This window comes from Brettanomyces bruxellensis, chromosome 9 (genome assembly GCF_011074885.1).
Source record: "Brettanomyces bruxellensis chromosome 9, complete sequence".
Classification (NCBI taxonomy): Eukaryota; Fungi; Ascomycota; class Pichiomycetes; order Pichiales; family Pichiaceae; genus Brettanomyces; species Brettanomyces bruxellensis.
This window is the reverse complement of record NC_054690.1, coordinates 3,774,351-3,792,551: the sequence shown is the minus strand read 5'-3', so window position 1 is coordinate 3,792,551 and position 18,201 is coordinate 3,774,351. Positions and strand designations below refer to the sequence as shown.

Here is an 18,201-nt window from a genome sequence, read left to right as displayed (position 1 = left end):
ATTTACATTGTAGGTGCTTCTTCTTTATTGAAAGCATCTAAATAATATATAAAGATTTTTTTTCATTCTTTTTTTTTGATTGCGATATATTTCATGCTTACTGACAGTCTTGTACACATTTCATTTCTGTAGTAATAAAGACAGTAGTCGTATTGGTAGAACACCTGGATGCTTTACATAGTTCACTTGCAGTCCGCCGTTCATGGCAATCAATAAAATTGTCTTCATTTCTTACTTCATTTGAAAGGAACATGAGTTTTTTTGTTCTGTAATATGTAGGAACATCCCGTCAACCCCGACAGCACCCTGCATGAAATATGGAAAAAAAAAGGTAAATTGAATACATACCTTTCCCCTCATGCTCTCATTTAGAATATTCATGTGTCGTACATAAAATACAGAGTGTGGCATTTGATTTGTAACTTGGTGGAAGAAGATTTTTACTCGCTGATCTCGGAAATCATAAAACAGTATGTCACCTTTTCGTTTTTGTTTGTTCACAAAGTATGTATAAGATAATTTTTATCGCATTAATCACAAAAAATAAATATGTTTCGATAGTTTTTATGGTAGTAAAATAGCAAACAAGACGACAAGAAAGGCCTAGTATACTAATTTCATTTGAATAATGAAAGTAATTTTGTGTCGCTCAAAACAAGGGATAATACCGTTTTTTTTTTTCGCTACATTTATCTCGTATCAGCAAAATCTATTAAATTTTGTAGCAAACTAGAGATTTTTGTGAGCATTCAGGAAAGGGTAAATACTTATTTAATAATGTGATATGTAATGATTCTTGGGAATAAATTTACTAAGTGGGAAACGGCAATCAGGTTTTGACTGTTCTAATTTAGTTTTACGTCCAGTTTTGACTATTGAAAAGTTTAACAATATAATTATCTTTTTCAAAGGATAATATGAAATTTGATTTTCGCGTCGATACTTTTAGGTTTTTCTAAGTTGACAGAAACTATTTGCGGAATGTTGTGACACCTTTTAAGCCCGATTGATTTCAAATTTTTATATTACTATTTTTTGGTGTGGTTTTTCACATCCCTATAAAATTTGCTAAAAGCGTATCAATCCCTTCTATTTAAAAACGAATTAATAAATAGTTCTTATCTGTAGACAAAAAGTTTAACTTTTAAACCAAAAAAAATCCGTGATGCAAACGTTCGAAACCCTGCGTTGAGATTTAGCAGCTGTTCAAATAACCATAAAATCGGTGTAACAAATTATCCCAAATTTATAACCTTATTTACTCTGAACAATGTATTACCCGGTCATTCGGCGATCTATTAATGATCATTAATCTGTTCCGTTGTTATTCATCTTGCCCGGTTTAATTGCGCGAATTAATTTTAAATTTTTTTGTTCTACGTTTAACGAATTTGGAAGATTAAAGAGTCTGACATTGAACACCTGTAACGATACAACTTGAATAAATAACGAATGCGTTGATCCCAAGATGAGTTATTGATTATGTTAACTACTAGTGACAATGAGGGACTAGTGTTAAAGTTAGTGTTACCGGATTTATATAGTATTTCGATAATTATTGTAGTATGTAATAAAGAGTATGTATAATGATGTACAAAAGGGAATATCTTCACTTTATATAAATGTAGTTCTCGTATTAATCAGATGATATAACAATATCATCGTTACTTACTTGAACTCCATTGTTCGAGAGCTTCATTGCTTTGACAACTAGTAAGAGCCAATCCAGATATAAAGATAATTAATTAATTAATAATCAAACACTATGTAATAGATGCGTCGAGAGTCGCGCCTACATAAAGCTGCCCTGCCTTGTTTATGCCCAAGAAAACCTCACTCATAAGGATCGAAGGTATTTAAATATGTGCAATTTCCCATTTTTTATCCAGTTCTTTTTACCTTCTTACTTAGTTCTTTTTACTTTTATACTTTTCCTTTCTTTAGCCTTAAAAACACTCAATACTAGTTATAACAAAAACTTCATAAAGTAATCGGAGTCACACTTAAACCAATTAAATAAAACTATTACACACTAGATGAATTATTGTCTGCCGTCTAATCAGTTCCTTTACCCTCAAGTAGCTTTAAACGTTGTTCCTTGCCTTGATGACTTTTATCATTTTCTTTTCTTCCTTCAAATAAATATTACCAAGTTTTCACGGAGAAGTGCGAGCTTCCTCAGTTATAAGAAAAAGACAAGTAATAAATTATGGAATCCAATAATAAGAAAAAAATCACCGAGAATGGTGCTAATCAATTTAGCACTAAACGTCAGATTTAACTACTGTATGTAAGTGAAGGAAGCATCGGCATATAAGATATTCTTTGTTACGTCATCATAATCCTTGTTTCCAGTACCTTTGACTAGAACAACTTTCGGAAGAAAACGAAAGCCTTGTTGCATTACGACAAGAGTATTGTTGCTTAAATTTTGTCTTTTACTCAGCTCTAACTGTTCTATTTAGTATCACTCTATTAAAAACAATTGGACGTTAACAATTTAAAATACTTACAAAAGAAAAGCTAATTCTAAATCTTTTTTTATAAAAAATATTTCGACCAATTGTGATAACTCTTTGGCACTGTACTTAAAATGTGAATTACAAAAAAACTAACATGTATTTCACATAATAATTCATAAAATTTCCTTTGAAGCAAATTAACAAAAGTTAAAAACCTAATTTATAATGAAACGGCATAATGCAATATTTAGTAGTTTATATTTGGTAAGCTACCGTTGGGCCAAAAAAGAAATCTCAGACGTTAATTTTAACTACAGTAGAATGTCATCTAGGGGTCAACCGCACAAATCGTTGGTCAAAAAAGTCTTACATGAATGCAAAAGCATGACATTGAAAAGGAATAAAAGCACTGGCTGTTAAGGAATTGTAACATCTTTACTGATGGTAAATCATGACCTACATTTTTATCTGCATTTATGTTATTTGCAAATCATTAGGTATGCATTGAATTACATTAATGGCTCCACAATATGTGAAACAATAACTAAAAATTGAGCCCGAACTTGATGGCGAGCATCCCCAAGTTTAAAAAGAGCATCACTATATTTTAAGAATAGAACAACATTACGCAAATGTGGGCAGAATTACTCAGTAGAAATAATGCATACAATTACACATTCTCTCACTACCATATTTAAAAATTTTCCCAAATTTTGATAAACTCTATAAGGATGACGATCCTTTCATGGATTCAAAAAAGTGTGTTCGTTGGATTTTTAATCCTAAGCCTATTTTTTTTTTAGAATGATTGTGAAAAAGGGGGGTTGTGAAACACAAAGGAATTCATTGTTCGGAGCGTCTGTTCGAAATGCGAAACAAGTAAACAAAAAATTGGGGATGTTTACATATCAAGGCGGATTGTTACAAGAAAAATAAGTTGACAGTAATTTTTTTCTTTACCCTTTTAAAATATATTGAACTACCAGCCTTACGGTGTATTGATGGAAATAATTGTTAAACATATAAAGTCCGATCATTTTGATCAAGCGCTCCGAAACTCATGTACAAGCAGTAATCAAGGAGGGCTAAGCCGGCCTTAACGTTTTTTGTAAACCAAATTAGAAAATTTTGATTTATCACGGTCGTAACAAAATCAGTGCAAAGCCATAAAGTAGAGGCAATATGTTCCTACTAATTACAACTGCTCCAGAGCATAACAGATCACAATGCAACAAACCGCTTCTTCAAGCTGTTTATCAGACTGCCAAGTTTTATACTTAATATACTTCAGTTTATTATTCAAATGCATTCGTAGTCCCTATTTTTTGATTTGCGTAGATGTTTCAGTTAATAATAATTCCAGATCAAAGGGTAAGCATGGATAATACTATTTCGATAGATAAATATTCACTGAAGCATCCGCGGTTTCATATACATAGAGAAAATTTATATTTAGCGGAATCCTCAATATATTCCGAAAAAATGATTAAGAAGGAGCGTGTGACCATTTAATCTTTTCGAAAAGTGCTGTAAATGATATACTCAGTGTTAATTCTGTTGTTCATGCGCGTTGCGTTAATATTTGGTTGAGTTACTTAACCTGGAATACGAATTTGGTGAACGAATTTAAAGCTGATTTATATGGTGTTGGTCTTTAATAAGGATTGAAGATGGTTGAGAGAAAGGTATCTTGGTTGATTTTATGATGAATAAGTAAACAAACAATGAAAATTAAGGAGCTTGGGAAACCATCAGTTGAAAAGTTTCTTATTTATAATTAAGGACTTTCTTTGCCACTTCTGCACCGATGAAATATGCATGATGTAAACGGTCAAGAGGAATAACAAAATTAAACAATTTATTAAGGGTCAACTCACTGATATTATACCAGCTGCTTATTTACGTAATTGGAATATAAAGATAGCTTTCAATAAATCTCGGTCTACATCAAATTCTGAATTACATACAATATTCTTTACGTGTTTTTTTTTTATTGAATCTAAATACTTGTTCGGAACAAATCCCACAGTCCATTCTCCTGGAACAGTACAGAAATGAATAGGCGTGCTGTAATAATACTAATTTGAATTTTTTAAATTATTATAAATGTGACCTAAATTCTTTCATATGTTTTCTCACTAATACTTTGAAAGAAAGTGTAGAAAAAAGAAAGAGGGCTTGATTGCATCAATTAAGGCTTAATCGGACAAACAGCAAGGGGTAATAATATATATATGCATTTTGGGCTTATATAATTGACGATCCTATCACATGCTTATCGTTGATCGCCTTTCTTTTGAATACAAAATAAAAATTATATTTCAATTTAAGGTTTTTATTCTCTTTTTTATTACTTGATTCAAGAACATATATCCTGTATTGAAGCGTATTAAAATATAAATTTCATTTCATTTCGATCCATAATTCTGGAGGTAGGGCTTTTCACATATGCTCCATAGTGACAAACGTAGCAGCAGAAACCGCGGCACCGATAATACTGGAATCGTCCATGTGTTTCATATCAAATTTTTGAAGACCGACATCAATATGATATCTATCAAGTATTGATTGAACCTTTGTCAGATATTTCTTGTAGTGATGTAAAAGGGAGCCCACATATACTAAACGACATTGCTCTCGTAAATTTACGTCTTTTTTTGACGACAATTTAGAGATAAATTTCATGCATGCCAAAATAGAAGCCGATAGGATAATGGCTGCTCTATTAGTAAGGACTTCAATTAAACTATTAATCATTGTGTAATCATTTGATGTTAAAATCAATCCGAATTTTATCTTGAAGATACCACAGGCAATTGAATAATCGGCTTCTGAAAGCTCGGAGATTATTTTACTACTTAAACCATATGGAGTGACAAGAATTTCATTACGATTGAATTGCGTAATCTGATCTTGAAATATTTCACGATTTAAAGCTCCAATAACCAACCCAAGCCGAAACATTTCCCCTAGATACCTCCCAGCACACATGTACTCTAGAGGCTGGTAAACCGGACTTTTGGAAGATATATAATTATCTGGGGCTATGAATGCAACATCTGGACACATAGTTTCATCTATCAAATTATGTGTTAGTGACGGCAAGAAGGATGTGCCAAAGAATGACAATTCACTGTTATAAAGATGACTTTTTATAGGAAAAGAAGCATTGAGACCGGTTCCTAAAACAAGGCCAAGATGACATTTGTGCACATACAAACCGGCTAAATAAACAGAAACTGCATCGTTAACAATCGAGTCAACTTCAAGTTGTACATTATTGTTAACCATCATCATCTTACTAAAGATAATTCCCAAATCCTGACCTTTAATGTCTTCGGCTAGTGTATATCCCTTTGTCACGTCACTTATACATCCATTATTTGGCCTTGTTTGCACGACAGGGAAGCTCCACGAAATTGCCGTTGGTATCTTACGTGTGATATCAAAATAAGTTCCAGTATTTAATAACTCTTGAATGTGATCACACATCAATCGGAAAAATCCTCGATCGATAGTCTTCTTGTCATTTTCAATATTCCAAACCTTTCCAGAAACAATTGCAGCTTTGCAATCACCCAAGAGGTCAACAACAAATACCTTAAACGTAGAACCTCCTAAGTCAATGACGAGAAATCGACCTTTTTCGTTCGTTGTTGGAATGGGTGCCTTCGTCTTAATTAATGTTCTATCAGAATTTGTTGTGAAGGCTTGTAAGAGCTCTCCATATAGCTTGTTGACAAAACTTGATACATGCTTCTCACTGAAACTTTCCGTAATGCTCTTCAGCGCTTCTGATAATGAATTTTGAGGTTGTGCATCATCTTCAATGGAAGAAGATGGATTAGAGCATGATGACAATTCAGATTCTTCGAATAACGCCTCCGAAACGCTATCAGAACTCTCTATGGCCTTCTCACATATACGCTTTTGCATTATTTGAACATGAGACATACTTTGGGATATATTCGAGATTCTGAAGGCCGTGGATGAACGGGAAAATTGACAAGTGAAGTTAAATCGATCACTTTATAAATAATGAGCAATAGAAAATTCTAATTTTTACTTACAGAACCATATCCAATTGAGTAGAATATCTGTATTCCACAAATTTAAAGCAATAGTATTGAGTAAAAAGTAATATTTTTTTTATCAGTGTAACGAAAATGTAATGCGACACTTCACTGACATCAGATTAAAAGCGATCATAATCATTTCTTGCATAAACCTTATCAGTAGTATAAAGGTTACATTTATTCAATAAACAGAAAAATGTAATTAATTAAGGTGTCTCAAAATTTAGTTCCTCTTTTTTTTTGATTTTAATTCATACAGTACAATCGCTATTTTTTTTTTTCTTGCGCACGACTTAAAATTGATCTAGCGATAAGAAATGGGATCACAACTGAGCTTACAAAATACTGTAACATTTACACAAGTTTCCCGTATTACATGGAGCATTTCGAAACCAGCTTTTGTTCTTATCAAATTTAATCGTTACAATCACCACATTTAATGGGACTACAAATCATTTTTTAGAAACATCCCTTCTTTGGCCTACTAGCAGCTGTAAATTAGGGAATGAAAATATCTTGATTTGAATTGGTGAGATTTTTAGTCGTTCCAATCCAAAGGTACAAATTATTTTCAAGCGCTTTTTCGATTTCCAATTAGCTTCACATCAGAGAAAGTGTTGCAATTTGCAATGGTGTGAGTTCTTAGCAAATTTTGTCCGATATTAACCGCATAAATGTACGGCACAAAATAAAAAGACACCTATGATACTTTCACCACAAAATAAATATTTTTTTGAATTATTAAATCCTTACCAGTGGCAGTTGTTTCCCTGCAATGTAACGTTATTTGACGCATGATTTATAATAAAAATTCGGTGTGAATGTACTGTTTCCATCTATAATCGTATACTAGTCGTTTGTTACATTTTTTTTTCAGAGTAGAGATAAGCGAAAAAAAATTAAAGAAGAGAAAATTTCTATGATTAGGGAAAAGGACAATACAATATATAAATTTTTTCAGATAGGAATAAGGATGCTCAAGGAATATACCCTATCTATCATTGGATAAGCAAGCGATAAATTAGTATAAATATACCTGACAATCATCAAAATCTTTGCTCACGATTGTAAGGATGGATCGATAGTTATAGTAAGGGAAAGAATTTACTTGGTTACCTATCAACCAGACGATAAACAAATTACAAGATGTCGATCACTGAAGAAAACGAAACAAAAACTCCGCCAGGTACGAATGTGGATTTGGTTACTAGCTCTGCATCCAGTCATGACAGTACCAGAGAAGAAGAAAACAATGATTCTGACTATGATCCTGCCAAATGGTACAACAAAAAGCCATTTGGAAAGTTATTTCCCTTTTCAAGTGGACTCTCTCAGATTTTGATGGTTTCTTTTGTTTGCTTTTTATGTCCGGGAATGTTCAACGCATTATCTGGTATGGGAGGTGCTGGATTGTCGTCTGCAACACTTTCAAACAAGGCTAATATTGCATTGTACTCTTGCTTTGCAACGGTTGGATTTTTCTCTGGAACAATTGTTAACACATTTGGTGTTAGGTGGTCTCTTGCTTTTGGTGGTACCGGCTACTCGATTTATATTGGCTCTTTTCTTTGTTACAAGCATACCGGAAATGAAGGTTTCATAATTTTTGCCGGAGCATGGTTGGGATTAACTGCTGCCACACTTTGGGCAGCAACATCCACATGCAATATATCTTATCCTACCGAGGCAAAGAAGGGAACATACATGTTTATCTTTTGGGCCATATTCAATTTAGGTGGAGTTATTGGATCTTTGATCCCATTAGCACAAAATATGAATAATTCAAGTGGCGATGTGACTGATGGTTCTTATATTGCTTTCCTTATTCTCACAATCCTTGGTGCCATTATTGCCCTCTTCATGCTTCCTACAAAGAATGTTAGGAGAACGGATGGGACTAAGGTTATATATCAAAAGAATCCAAATATTGTGAGCGAACTGACTGAACTAGTAAAACTTTTGGTCAAGGAACCATGGATTTTACTTCTTTTCCCAATGTTTTTTGCATCCAACTTCTTTTATACCTATGAACAGTCAGACTTCGCAATTGCCTTTACGGTTCGGACGAGATCTTTGAACTCCTTACTCTTTTGGCTTATGCAAATGGTGGGTTCTTATGTTATTGGAATTCTTCTTGACTTGAAAAAACTATCGAGGCGAACACGTGGAATTTTTGGATGGGTTTCATTGTTTATTTTAACGCAAGTTATATGGGGAATTGGAATGCTATGGGTGAAGGGCCGAACTAGAAATCAAACTGTGTCACTTATCGATTTTAAGGAAGGAAGATATATAGGTCCAATGTTTTTATACATGTTCTTTGGATTTTATGATGCCATTTGGCAGTGTTATACCTACTGGATCATGGGTGCACTCACAAATTCTGCAAGAAAGGGTGCTATATACGCAGGGTGGTATAAGGGTCTTCAAAGTGCAGGCTCGGCTATAGCTTGGTCGATGGACCTCAATGAAAAACCGTATAAAACAATGTACGGAACGACATGGGGTTTATTAGCTGGCTCTTTGGTCGTTGCTTTTCCGATTTTGTATTTGAAGGTTGAAAACACAACAGAAATTGAGAAGGATTTGAAAGACATAAAGGGTGTTAGCCAAGAATTAGTTGATGAATTAAATATCCAGAAGACTATAACAACCAAGGAAAGAACTTAATTATATGATTTACCTAGTTTTTATTTTTATTTTCTATACCGGAGTTCAAGAACTGGATTCTTGACAAAAAAAAACGTAAATTTGTCTTAGCTAGGAAAATGAAAGATTTTGAAACATATTTATTTAATCGTAAGCAACTTTTCATTAGAGCGCGCAGATTTCTTTTCTTAATTAAAATCATGGGACATTTTAGTGAATGGTACCCGAATTTAGAATGAGGCTAATTAATTCGTGTAAGGATGGTATGTCGACAAGCCAGATACCGATTCCTGGTGTGTGAAGTTACAAAACTCAGTGACACGAATAATAATCGATAATGATAGCAGTATGGACAATACCGTCAACTTATAATACAATCAATATTAAATTAAAAATATATATTAGCTTGTCTTCCTTAAACTCTTTCAAGAAAAAGGAAGTACTTGTTACGTAGTATCGTTTTAGCAAAACTCAGATATCCTTTTTTACAAGTGTGTCGCTTCAATTCTTAAAAATCGTGCTCTCATTCGAATTTCTAAAAATCCGCCAAATCCGACACTAAAGACGTAAGATAAATCTGCAATTTATTGTTTTTTGAATGCTAGAAAGATTCAACTACAATCTATAGTTTCTTTCAAACTTTATCATTACCTTCAGAATAATTAATTAATCAATTAATGTGCTCAGAAAAATACACTTAACAATGTCTGATACTATATATGAATATACTTGACAGCAAGAAAACCAAACTTTATTGGAAAGAAAATATAATAAGATAAAAAAGCTTAGGTTACATGTTCACCTCATAAAAAAAGATTAAAAAATTACACAGAAATCCAAGGAGATTAGATCGTGCTTATAAGAAAAGCAAATGATTGAACAGGCTCTGAATTTTTGACTCGTGTAATAAAGTACCATTCAACAAATTGAAATAAATATTCCACAGGAACAAAATAATGCCATTAATATGCGTGACTAAGTACTAATCTAGTCTTCATCGATTGCTGCATAATCAGCAACAATTACACTATTGTTGTGATCCTTTAGGAATGTTGATGGAACGACGGAAGTTGGTTTCCTAGTCAAGGTGTTCATTAAAGCCCAATGCTTGTTCTTTCCGAAAACAACAACACAGACCTCATCCGAATTATCTAAAATTGTTGATATACCAACAGTAAGGGCTGCTTTTGGGACCTTTTTCTGGTCATTTTCAAAAAAACGAGAATTGGCCTTAATTGTGGAATCAACTAGAGAGATACGCCTTGTTTTTGTTGTCCTATCAGAACCAGATTCATTGAACGCTAAATGTCCCTCAGGACCCATACCTCCTAGGAAGAAATTAATCCTCCCATAAGACTTGATCTTTTCTTCATAATTTTGACATTCGATCTCCCAGCTATTCGCCATTCCATCTAGAATATTGATATTCTCTGGTTTAAAATTCACATGATTGAAAAAGTTCGTATACATGAAGTGATGATATGATCGAGAATCCGTTGGCGGAAGACGGTAATATTCATCCATATTGAAACTGACAACATTCGAGAAATCAACCTTATTGTTATGATAAAGGGTAATAAGCCTTGCATAAACCTTTAATGGCGAAGAACCTGTTGGAAGACCAAGGATAAATGGGCGCTTTTCTGTTGGGTGAAATGCTCTAATTAAGGAAGCAATATGATCGGCAACGGCAGTTGAAGCCTCCTCCGGCGAGCTGTATAGTTCAATTCTCCTATTAAATGTTAGTAAAGTGGCTTCTATGTTCTAGAAAAAGATCTAATAATACTTACATTTGCCTTATTGATATTACTCACACGTAGTATGAAGTGTGTGACTTCGCTCATAAACTAGTAGAGTATGAATCTAATGTTAAGAGAAAGTCGGTCGTTGATGAAAGTAGATCATGAGCAAGAAAAATATCCCTTTCTCCTTGAACATGTACTTCAGAAAGAGTTCACTTTAAAGAATATACAATGTGCTAATGCTCTCAGCAATGGGGACTCCTACGTAATGTTACATTCTGCTTATCTTTTTTTTTTTTTTTCTTCCCCCCCTCCCGGAAGTTACATTTTCAATCTACTTTCTTGTCAAACCGTATTTAATAAGATAAAAATTAGGACCTAAATGTAACGTTTAACAATTATTAATATTAAACTCCGAACTTTTTTTTAAGCTTAGCATAGAAAGGTATTCTCTAAATACTTGAAATCCACATTGTTGCAGCTTCACAATCTCATTACACTGACATCCATCTAGCATAACCATTTCAGATTTTAACTGCTTTGCAAACGACACAGCTGTGCATATCAAGCCCATCTTTAACATCGGCCTAAGATCTCCATAATCTGAATCAACAAAACTTCCTGTTAAAAATGTCACTCCACAACTATTAGACGGAACATAAGATAGGAAAGGAAGCCAATTTACTAACTTGGATTTTGCATCATACAATATAATCGATCCTATTGGCTTCTGACTGCTGCTTGCTACTAACTTTAGAACAAATGTATTTTTCGTTCTTCTTCTCTCCTCATCCTCAATGCATTTGAAGGCCATCATGTATAGTTCGGACAAATTGGAAAACTGGTTTGCTTCTTCCATATTACTCCCTTGGACCAGTAAGATGATATCACTTAAATTCTCAGCAATGCAAAGCTTAATTCCCAGAAGTTTCATTTGCTTGATCAAGTTATCAATTAAACGCCAAGTATCCATTCGAACCGACAGGATATATCTCCTAATAGGCTTATTTATGCTATTCCACCATTTCATTGACTTGGTAAATTGAAGAATCTGTAAGGCACAGCTACTTATTTGATGACGAATCCCTATCTCTCCCCAATTTTGATATAATTCCTCACAGATATTGGGCTTAAAGAAATTAAAGAGAGGGAAATCAGAACCCAAAATGATATTCTTGCAACCCATTTCCATTTTAAGATTCGTGATTGCATGTTGATGCAAAACACTAGCTATAGATTGCCTCCTTTTAGTTTTGTCAACTATCACATATAAAATTCTTCCATTGCTGGAGTTCCGATCAACCCACGTAAAAATTACCCCTAGCAGAAGATTTAGGGTAGAATTTCGAACCACAAAATGATGCGAATACGCCCTAGTTTCATCCAAAAACTTTTTTAACCTTTCAATAAAAACCTTATCTACAGTATTTTGCAAATCAGAAGCCCCAGAATTTTTTAAAAGTAATATCAGACTTCTAAAATCCCTAGAGATATCAAAATTCTCCACCAGCCAAGGTTTACTAGGAAAAGTTTGTTGCTTTTGTGGTTCTTCTTCATTAGTAACTTTAGTAGTTTCTAGGGGATACACAGGGGTTAACTGTGACAACATTACCTTGTCTTCACTATTATTAATTTCTCTTTCAGAAAGTGAGTCAGGTAATACATCCTGATTTAATATCATTCTTAGTGACATATTTTTCGAATTTCCAGCCTCCATGAGGCTGCTACTTGGTATACCCTCTCCATTTCTTTGCACAGCATCATTACATCCAGGAAGTTTACCTCCGGGATTTAAATCTCCAAAAAGTACAGCTGGAATGTTACTCAAAGCACTTTCCGTATAATCAAAGGTGCATAAATAAGTTGGGGCTATACCACGATGGTAAAGGAAATCGTATGAAGATGTCACTGCAACGATAATAAGGGGTTTCTTTAGAAAACCATCCAGTTTTCTGTATCCACCACAGAGCAGACTAATATACTTCGCAACTCCAATTTGGAACATATTTCTACTTGCCTCAGCACAGAACAGTATAATAACCTTCGAACTATCAATTAAAGCCTCATGCGCACTTGTAAGTCCGTTCGCCGTGTAGGACGTATGCAAAACTGTGTAGTTCAATGTAGAATCATAATTTGCCAAACTCTCACCAAAACTTCTAAATACAGTTTCTTCCGGAAATAATTTTGTTCCACTTCCTTTCACCCCATCAAACTTATGATCCTTGGCATGATCTATTTCCGTAAGAAGGGGAGTCAAAACAAGAACGTTATTCTCTTCCTCTGGCACAAAATAGCGACTAATTGGAATAGCCTCCTGATCATCTCGAACCAACGTTATCGACTTCTGATATGCCTGTACGGACAACGTATGATGAATGGACATCATTTTCCTTGAAAGTAAATGAGGTATTGGCCAAGTTAATTTAGACAAAACATGATTTATTCTTCTTATAGCCTCGCTAAATGATCTTTTGTGGTTCCCAGACACATACGCCTGATGTAAAGCCGACAGAGCTTCAATTTGATAAGAAAAGTCATTGCAAATCATCACTATATCACAACCAGCATAAAGAATAGATAAAGCTACACCTTGTCCAAGACCAATGTTTTTGCACAAGGCTTCGAGTTCAAGGCACTCCGAAATTGCAAGACCATCAAAGTGACACTCATCTCGAAGTAAATCCTTAATTATCTTTGGCGAGAGGCATGCATGAATTTCATTTGGGGCAATATTTGGAACTGCTACACCACTAGCATGAATGGCATCCACAAGTCCATCAGCAATAAGTTTCTTGAAAGGTATGATATGGCGAGCCTTTAGTTGTGCCATTGTATCAAGCATCATCGGTAGCTCTAGAACATTATCAACATACGATGATCCAAGACCGGGAAAATGCTTAGCACAGATAGTCATACCAGAACTTTTAAGACCTCTAGCAAATGCTTCTGCGCATTTTGTAACATCTTCTGCTGTAAAGCCGAACGATCGTATTCCTATAAGCTGATTTGCCATGCTTGAAACGACATCAAGAACCGGTCCCATATACAGGTTAAAGCCAATGGATCGAAGTTCCGTACCTGCAGCTCTTCCAACTTTGTAGATTAAATCCATATTTCCAGTTGCACCCAAACCCATTGATCCGGGAAACTGCGTTAAAAATTTGTCATCGTACATAGAGTTGCAACATCCAAGCTCCTGATCTACTGCCAAAAGTAAAGGATACTCATAGTGTTCTGATTCAGCCAGATTTTGAAGGGATTGTATAAGCTGCCTCATTTGTAAAACATTACGAAAGTTTTTAGTTCCTAAGATAAATGAATGAACTCTATATTGCCGGATCAACTTCTCCGCCTGCGATCCAGGCTTTAACTCGCAACCTTCAAAACCAGCTATCAGCATCTTTCCTACTGTATCTGTCACATCGGAAGGTTCCATCTCAACCTTTGTGGATATTGTATTTGAAGATGTTAAAGTATGATTATTCTTTGTGGGATCAGCATTCATTGTCAAATTGTTTCTGTTAAAAGTGTTTTCGATCTACTGTCATTAATTTGTATCCTAAAAAAATTATCAAATGTTGTATTGTGTTAAATGTAATTGCAACATGATAAACATATTCACCCACATCCACCTTAATTATATTACCTGCTTTACTCTTAAACCTATAATTAACGATGAAATATAAGATAAACAATACATTTACTGCGTTGCGAATACTAAAGGTATAGCAAATCATCTGCGCGTACACAAAATGATCCAAACTTTTTTTTACTCTCCTTTAATTTTACGGCAGTTTTTTCCTCTCTCCCACTTTTTTTTTTTTTTTTTTTTTTACTTATCATCGGAATATTTCCATTTAGGCCTTTAAAACTTCTTTTTTTTGATGTAACGAACTTCTTGAATGGTTACACTACACCTAGTACACAGCCTCAAAATACTACCATGTTTGAATTGGTGATCCAGAATGCCTGCGATAAAATGATATTAATAATAGGATCGATACCACAATTACTATAAATCATCAATTTTTTAGAATTTTCAAAAAGTATATATAATCACATTAATCGTTATGTTAATTTTTACCCTTTCAGTTTTTGAAATAGAGATAGCAGCGAACAGTAGTTGCTCATCTCCAGTTAATTAAAAAATTAAAAAATGGCAATAATCAGATTTACAAACTGTCAACTTTGCGACGAAGGTAAAATTGGTTGCAAAGATTTATACATCTGTACAACGAAAGGACAGATAGTGGGGGCCGTCAAAAAAGTTGATGAGGTTATTGATCTTCATGGATTGATATTAACCCCAGGATTTATAGACATTCAAATAAATGGATGCTATGGATTTGACTTCTCAGAATATTCATCCGAAGAGGAGTATACCAAGGGTTACAACAAATGTATGAAGGAGCTAATCAAAACCGGAACGACATCAATTTGCCCCACAGTGATCCGATTCACGGATGATGTATGTATGCATGTACTTCCGCTTTTGAAGGCAGAAGAAAAGAAGGATAGAACTGAAAGCTTGGGTTCACATTGCGAGGGTCCTATAATTTCTACTATTAAAAAGGGCTGCCATGATGAGAATTATTTCTGTAGACCGAAGACTAAGGAAGACCTTTACTCAGCATTTGGATGCGAGGAAAACCTCAATTATATAAAGATTATTACAGCGGCACCCGAATTAGATGGAGTTAATTCTCTTATTCCGGAAATTACAGGACGGAATATTATATTCTCAATTGGCCATACAATGGCTACATATGAACAATGCTTGGAGGCAATCAATAGAGGCGCAACTATGATAACACATATTTTTGATGCAATGCCTCAACCACATCATAGAAATCCTGGTCCGATCGGATTGGAAGGATTGGCGGACGAGCGGCTATGCCCATACTTTGGTTTAATTTCTGATGGTGTCCATATTCACCCAACGTACATCAATATTATCTACAATGCCAACAAAGATAGGTGCTGTCTTGTCACAGATGCACAAAATACAATTGGATTGCCTGATGGAGAATACCCATGGGAAGGCCGCTACTTGGTCAAAAAAGGCCGTTCTTTGAAAGTGAAGGGTACTGATACAATAGCTGGATCAGTCACAGATCAGGCACAGTGCATGAGGAACTTGATGAAATGGACTAATACTAGCCTTGCAGAAGCTGTGAAATGTGTAACTAATCACCCAGCAAGGTCAGTTCATGTTGATGATCATAAAGGCTTTTTAAAGGAAGGGTACGATGCTGATCTTTGTGTTATTGACAAAGATGGAAACGTGAAACAGGTTTATAAGATGGGAAACATCGTGTATAGCTCGGGTAGCATTTAGATTACACATATAAAATTGAAATTGCTATAGATATGACATTAATGAACATAAAAATCAATATTTTATGCTTCTCTGCAAGACTTAGTAAGAACTTTAAACAACAGGATCACTGGTCTTTTTAATAAAAAAATTATATTTGCTTGCATTTGCGAATTCTCTCATGTTCAGGTGATCATTCTTCCCTTCCCTATGTGCAGCACTATGAGGCAAGTAATAAGGCCGAATGGGAGGCAAATAATAAGAAGAACTTATTGGTATGTATTTGTATTTTGCCCTGAGCTTTTTGTTATCACATTTATTAGATGTACTCATTCCTATACATGTAATATTAACACCAGAGGCATCTTTCTCTCTTTTATGGAGCTGCATTTTCCCATGTTCGACCAAAGGTATGCAATATAAACTATCCCAAGAAAAATCCGAAACTTCCTTTAAAATCGAAATATCATACCGCTTGTTGTAAAATGTAGGACTTCTACCCCTAACTGAAATATCATTAGATCTCATTTCTCCATAAGCTATCCCCTTTGAAACGCCATCGCAAGAAATAACGAGATGTAATTTGACCGAAATATAAAAATAATTGACGGGTGTCTTTTTTCTGTTAGTTGGTGTAGCACTCTTAAACTGAAATCTATTAAAAATGATCATATGTCTTCCCTTGAAAGGTTGAACCATAGCATGAGGTACGGATATAATGGTCTTTGGTACTTTTCCAAACTTGCTGTTATGCGAAATCATCGGATCAAAGAGGACCAACGGAATACCATTCTTCGAAACTCTTGACTTTGCCTGTATTTCAACTTTTATACTTTTCAACTCCTTTTTGCTTCCATCCTTGAATAATACAAATTTAGGACATTCAGATGCTCCTAAACAAATGTCAAGAATTATGTAGTTTCTACGGTAGCATATAATAGGTATTTTCGCAAAGTTTTCCTTACCTGCTCCAGTTCCCTCATATGAAAACCCACCAAAAAGAGAACCAGCAACACGAAAGTCCACGATATTACCGGAGGAATCGACAAGATATTTATCCTGCTTTTCATTCGTCAATTTCAACGTTAGGAGTTTATGCTTGCCTTCAAAAAGAATCTCTTTCGGACTCAAAGTTGACTTGTTGATTGAAAAGTTTTTTTCATCCGTTGTACTACGAGCAATATTATCAGCGCTGTTATCCATGATCATCCTCCGCTTTTTATGCATTGGTTCATTGATTTCATCCAATGACTGGAGTCCAAATGTCGAATCTAGTCGATTTTGTCCTTTTTCACTTTTAACATCAGATTCAAATGATCCTGGAATAGAAAACTGTCCGCCGGAAAGATTAGCAGGTGGCTGTGTCAAATTTTGGAATTCACCTAGATTTGATGGATTGTCAAAAATCCCACTCGGTGAGCCGAAAAAAGAAGATGGCGGATTGATAGTATTGGTTTCTGGTAAAGACTGTTGAAAATGTGGAAGCATCGCCGGTTGTCCAAGTCCAGATGCTTCCAGAGGTACCAAATTAGAATAATGAGAAGTTCGTAAACCCATGATCTCAGAAAAAATGGCTCGTTCTCTTTCTCCATTGGTATTAATAATTGTACTAGTTGCGGAACTGTCAGAATTATTGGATACAGACTTCCTCGTCAAATTGTCACACTCTGACGAAAATTGAGCTCCATTTAAATCCAAATCAGGCATAAATTGCTGCCGAAATTCATCACTCGTTTTCATGTTTAAAAGAAGTCGTTCAAATATAGGGTATCCAGTACCCGGAACTATACAAACTTGAAGTTTAATGATTTTAAAATATATTTATTCATTGATAATCAAAGCGTGCATTATTGCTTACGACCGTCAAGATTATTGCAAAAAAACTGCGATTGGGAAATACGATAACGAGCGGTCAATATTTTTTGAACTTATCCTTGGTGCACCGATGTAAT

At 34.7% G+C, this 18,201-nt stretch overlaps 5 protein-coding genes across 5 annotated transcripts; 2 read left to right on the top strand and 3 right to left on the bottom strand.

Annotated features, from left to right (window-relative positions):
- Nucleotides 1-4,904: 4,904 nt before the first annotated feature.
- BRETT_003449 (uncharacterized protein) lies at nt 4,905-6,416 on the bottom strand (the record flags this gene model as incomplete). Its single annotated transcript, XM_041281958.1, has 1 exon — nt 4,905-6,416. The coding sequence occupies one exon, from the start codon at nt 6,414-6,416 to the stop codon at nt 4,905-4,907; it is 1,512 nt and encodes a 503-aa protein (XP_041139749.1).
- Nucleotides 6,417-7,684: 1,268 nt separating this feature from the next.
- On the top strand, nt 7,685-9,208 carry BRETT_003448 (uncharacterized protein; the record flags this gene model as incomplete). The annotated part of the gene is made up of 1 exon (XM_041281957.1): nt 7,685-9,208. The coding sequence occupies one exon, from the start codon at nt 7,685-7,687 to the stop codon at nt 9,206-9,208; it is 1,524 nt and encodes a 507-aa protein (XP_041139748.1).
- Nucleotides 9,209-10,174: 966 nt separating this feature from the next.
- BRETT_003447 (uncharacterized protein) lies at nt 10,175-14,437 on the bottom strand (the record flags this gene model as incomplete). The annotated part of the gene is made up of 2 exons (XM_041281956.1): nt 10,175-10,919; nt 11,430-14,437. The coding sequence occupies 2 exons, from the start codon at nt 14,435-14,437 to the stop codon at nt 10,175-10,177; spliced, it is 3,753 nt and encodes a 1,250-aa protein (XP_041139747.1).
- Nucleotides 14,438-15,088: 651 nt separating this feature from the next.
- On the top strand, nt 15,089-16,270 carry BRETT_003446 (uncharacterized protein; the record flags this gene model as incomplete). Its single annotated transcript, XM_041281955.1, has 1 exon — nt 15,089-16,270. One exon carries the CDS (start codon nt 15,089-15,091, stop codon nt 16,268-16,270), a length of 1,182 nt encoding a protein of 393 aa, XP_041139746.1.
- A 93-nt stretch (nt 16,271-16,363) lies between these two features.
- On the bottom strand, nt 16,364-17,989 carry BRETT_003445 (uncharacterized protein; the record flags this gene model as incomplete). Its single annotated transcript, XM_041281954.1, has 1 exon — nt 16,364-17,989. The coding sequence occupies one exon, from the start codon at nt 17,987-17,989 to the stop codon at nt 16,364-16,366; it is 1,626 nt and encodes a 541-aa protein (XP_041139745.1).
- Between the last annotated feature and the right edge of the window lie 212 nt (nt 17,990-18,201).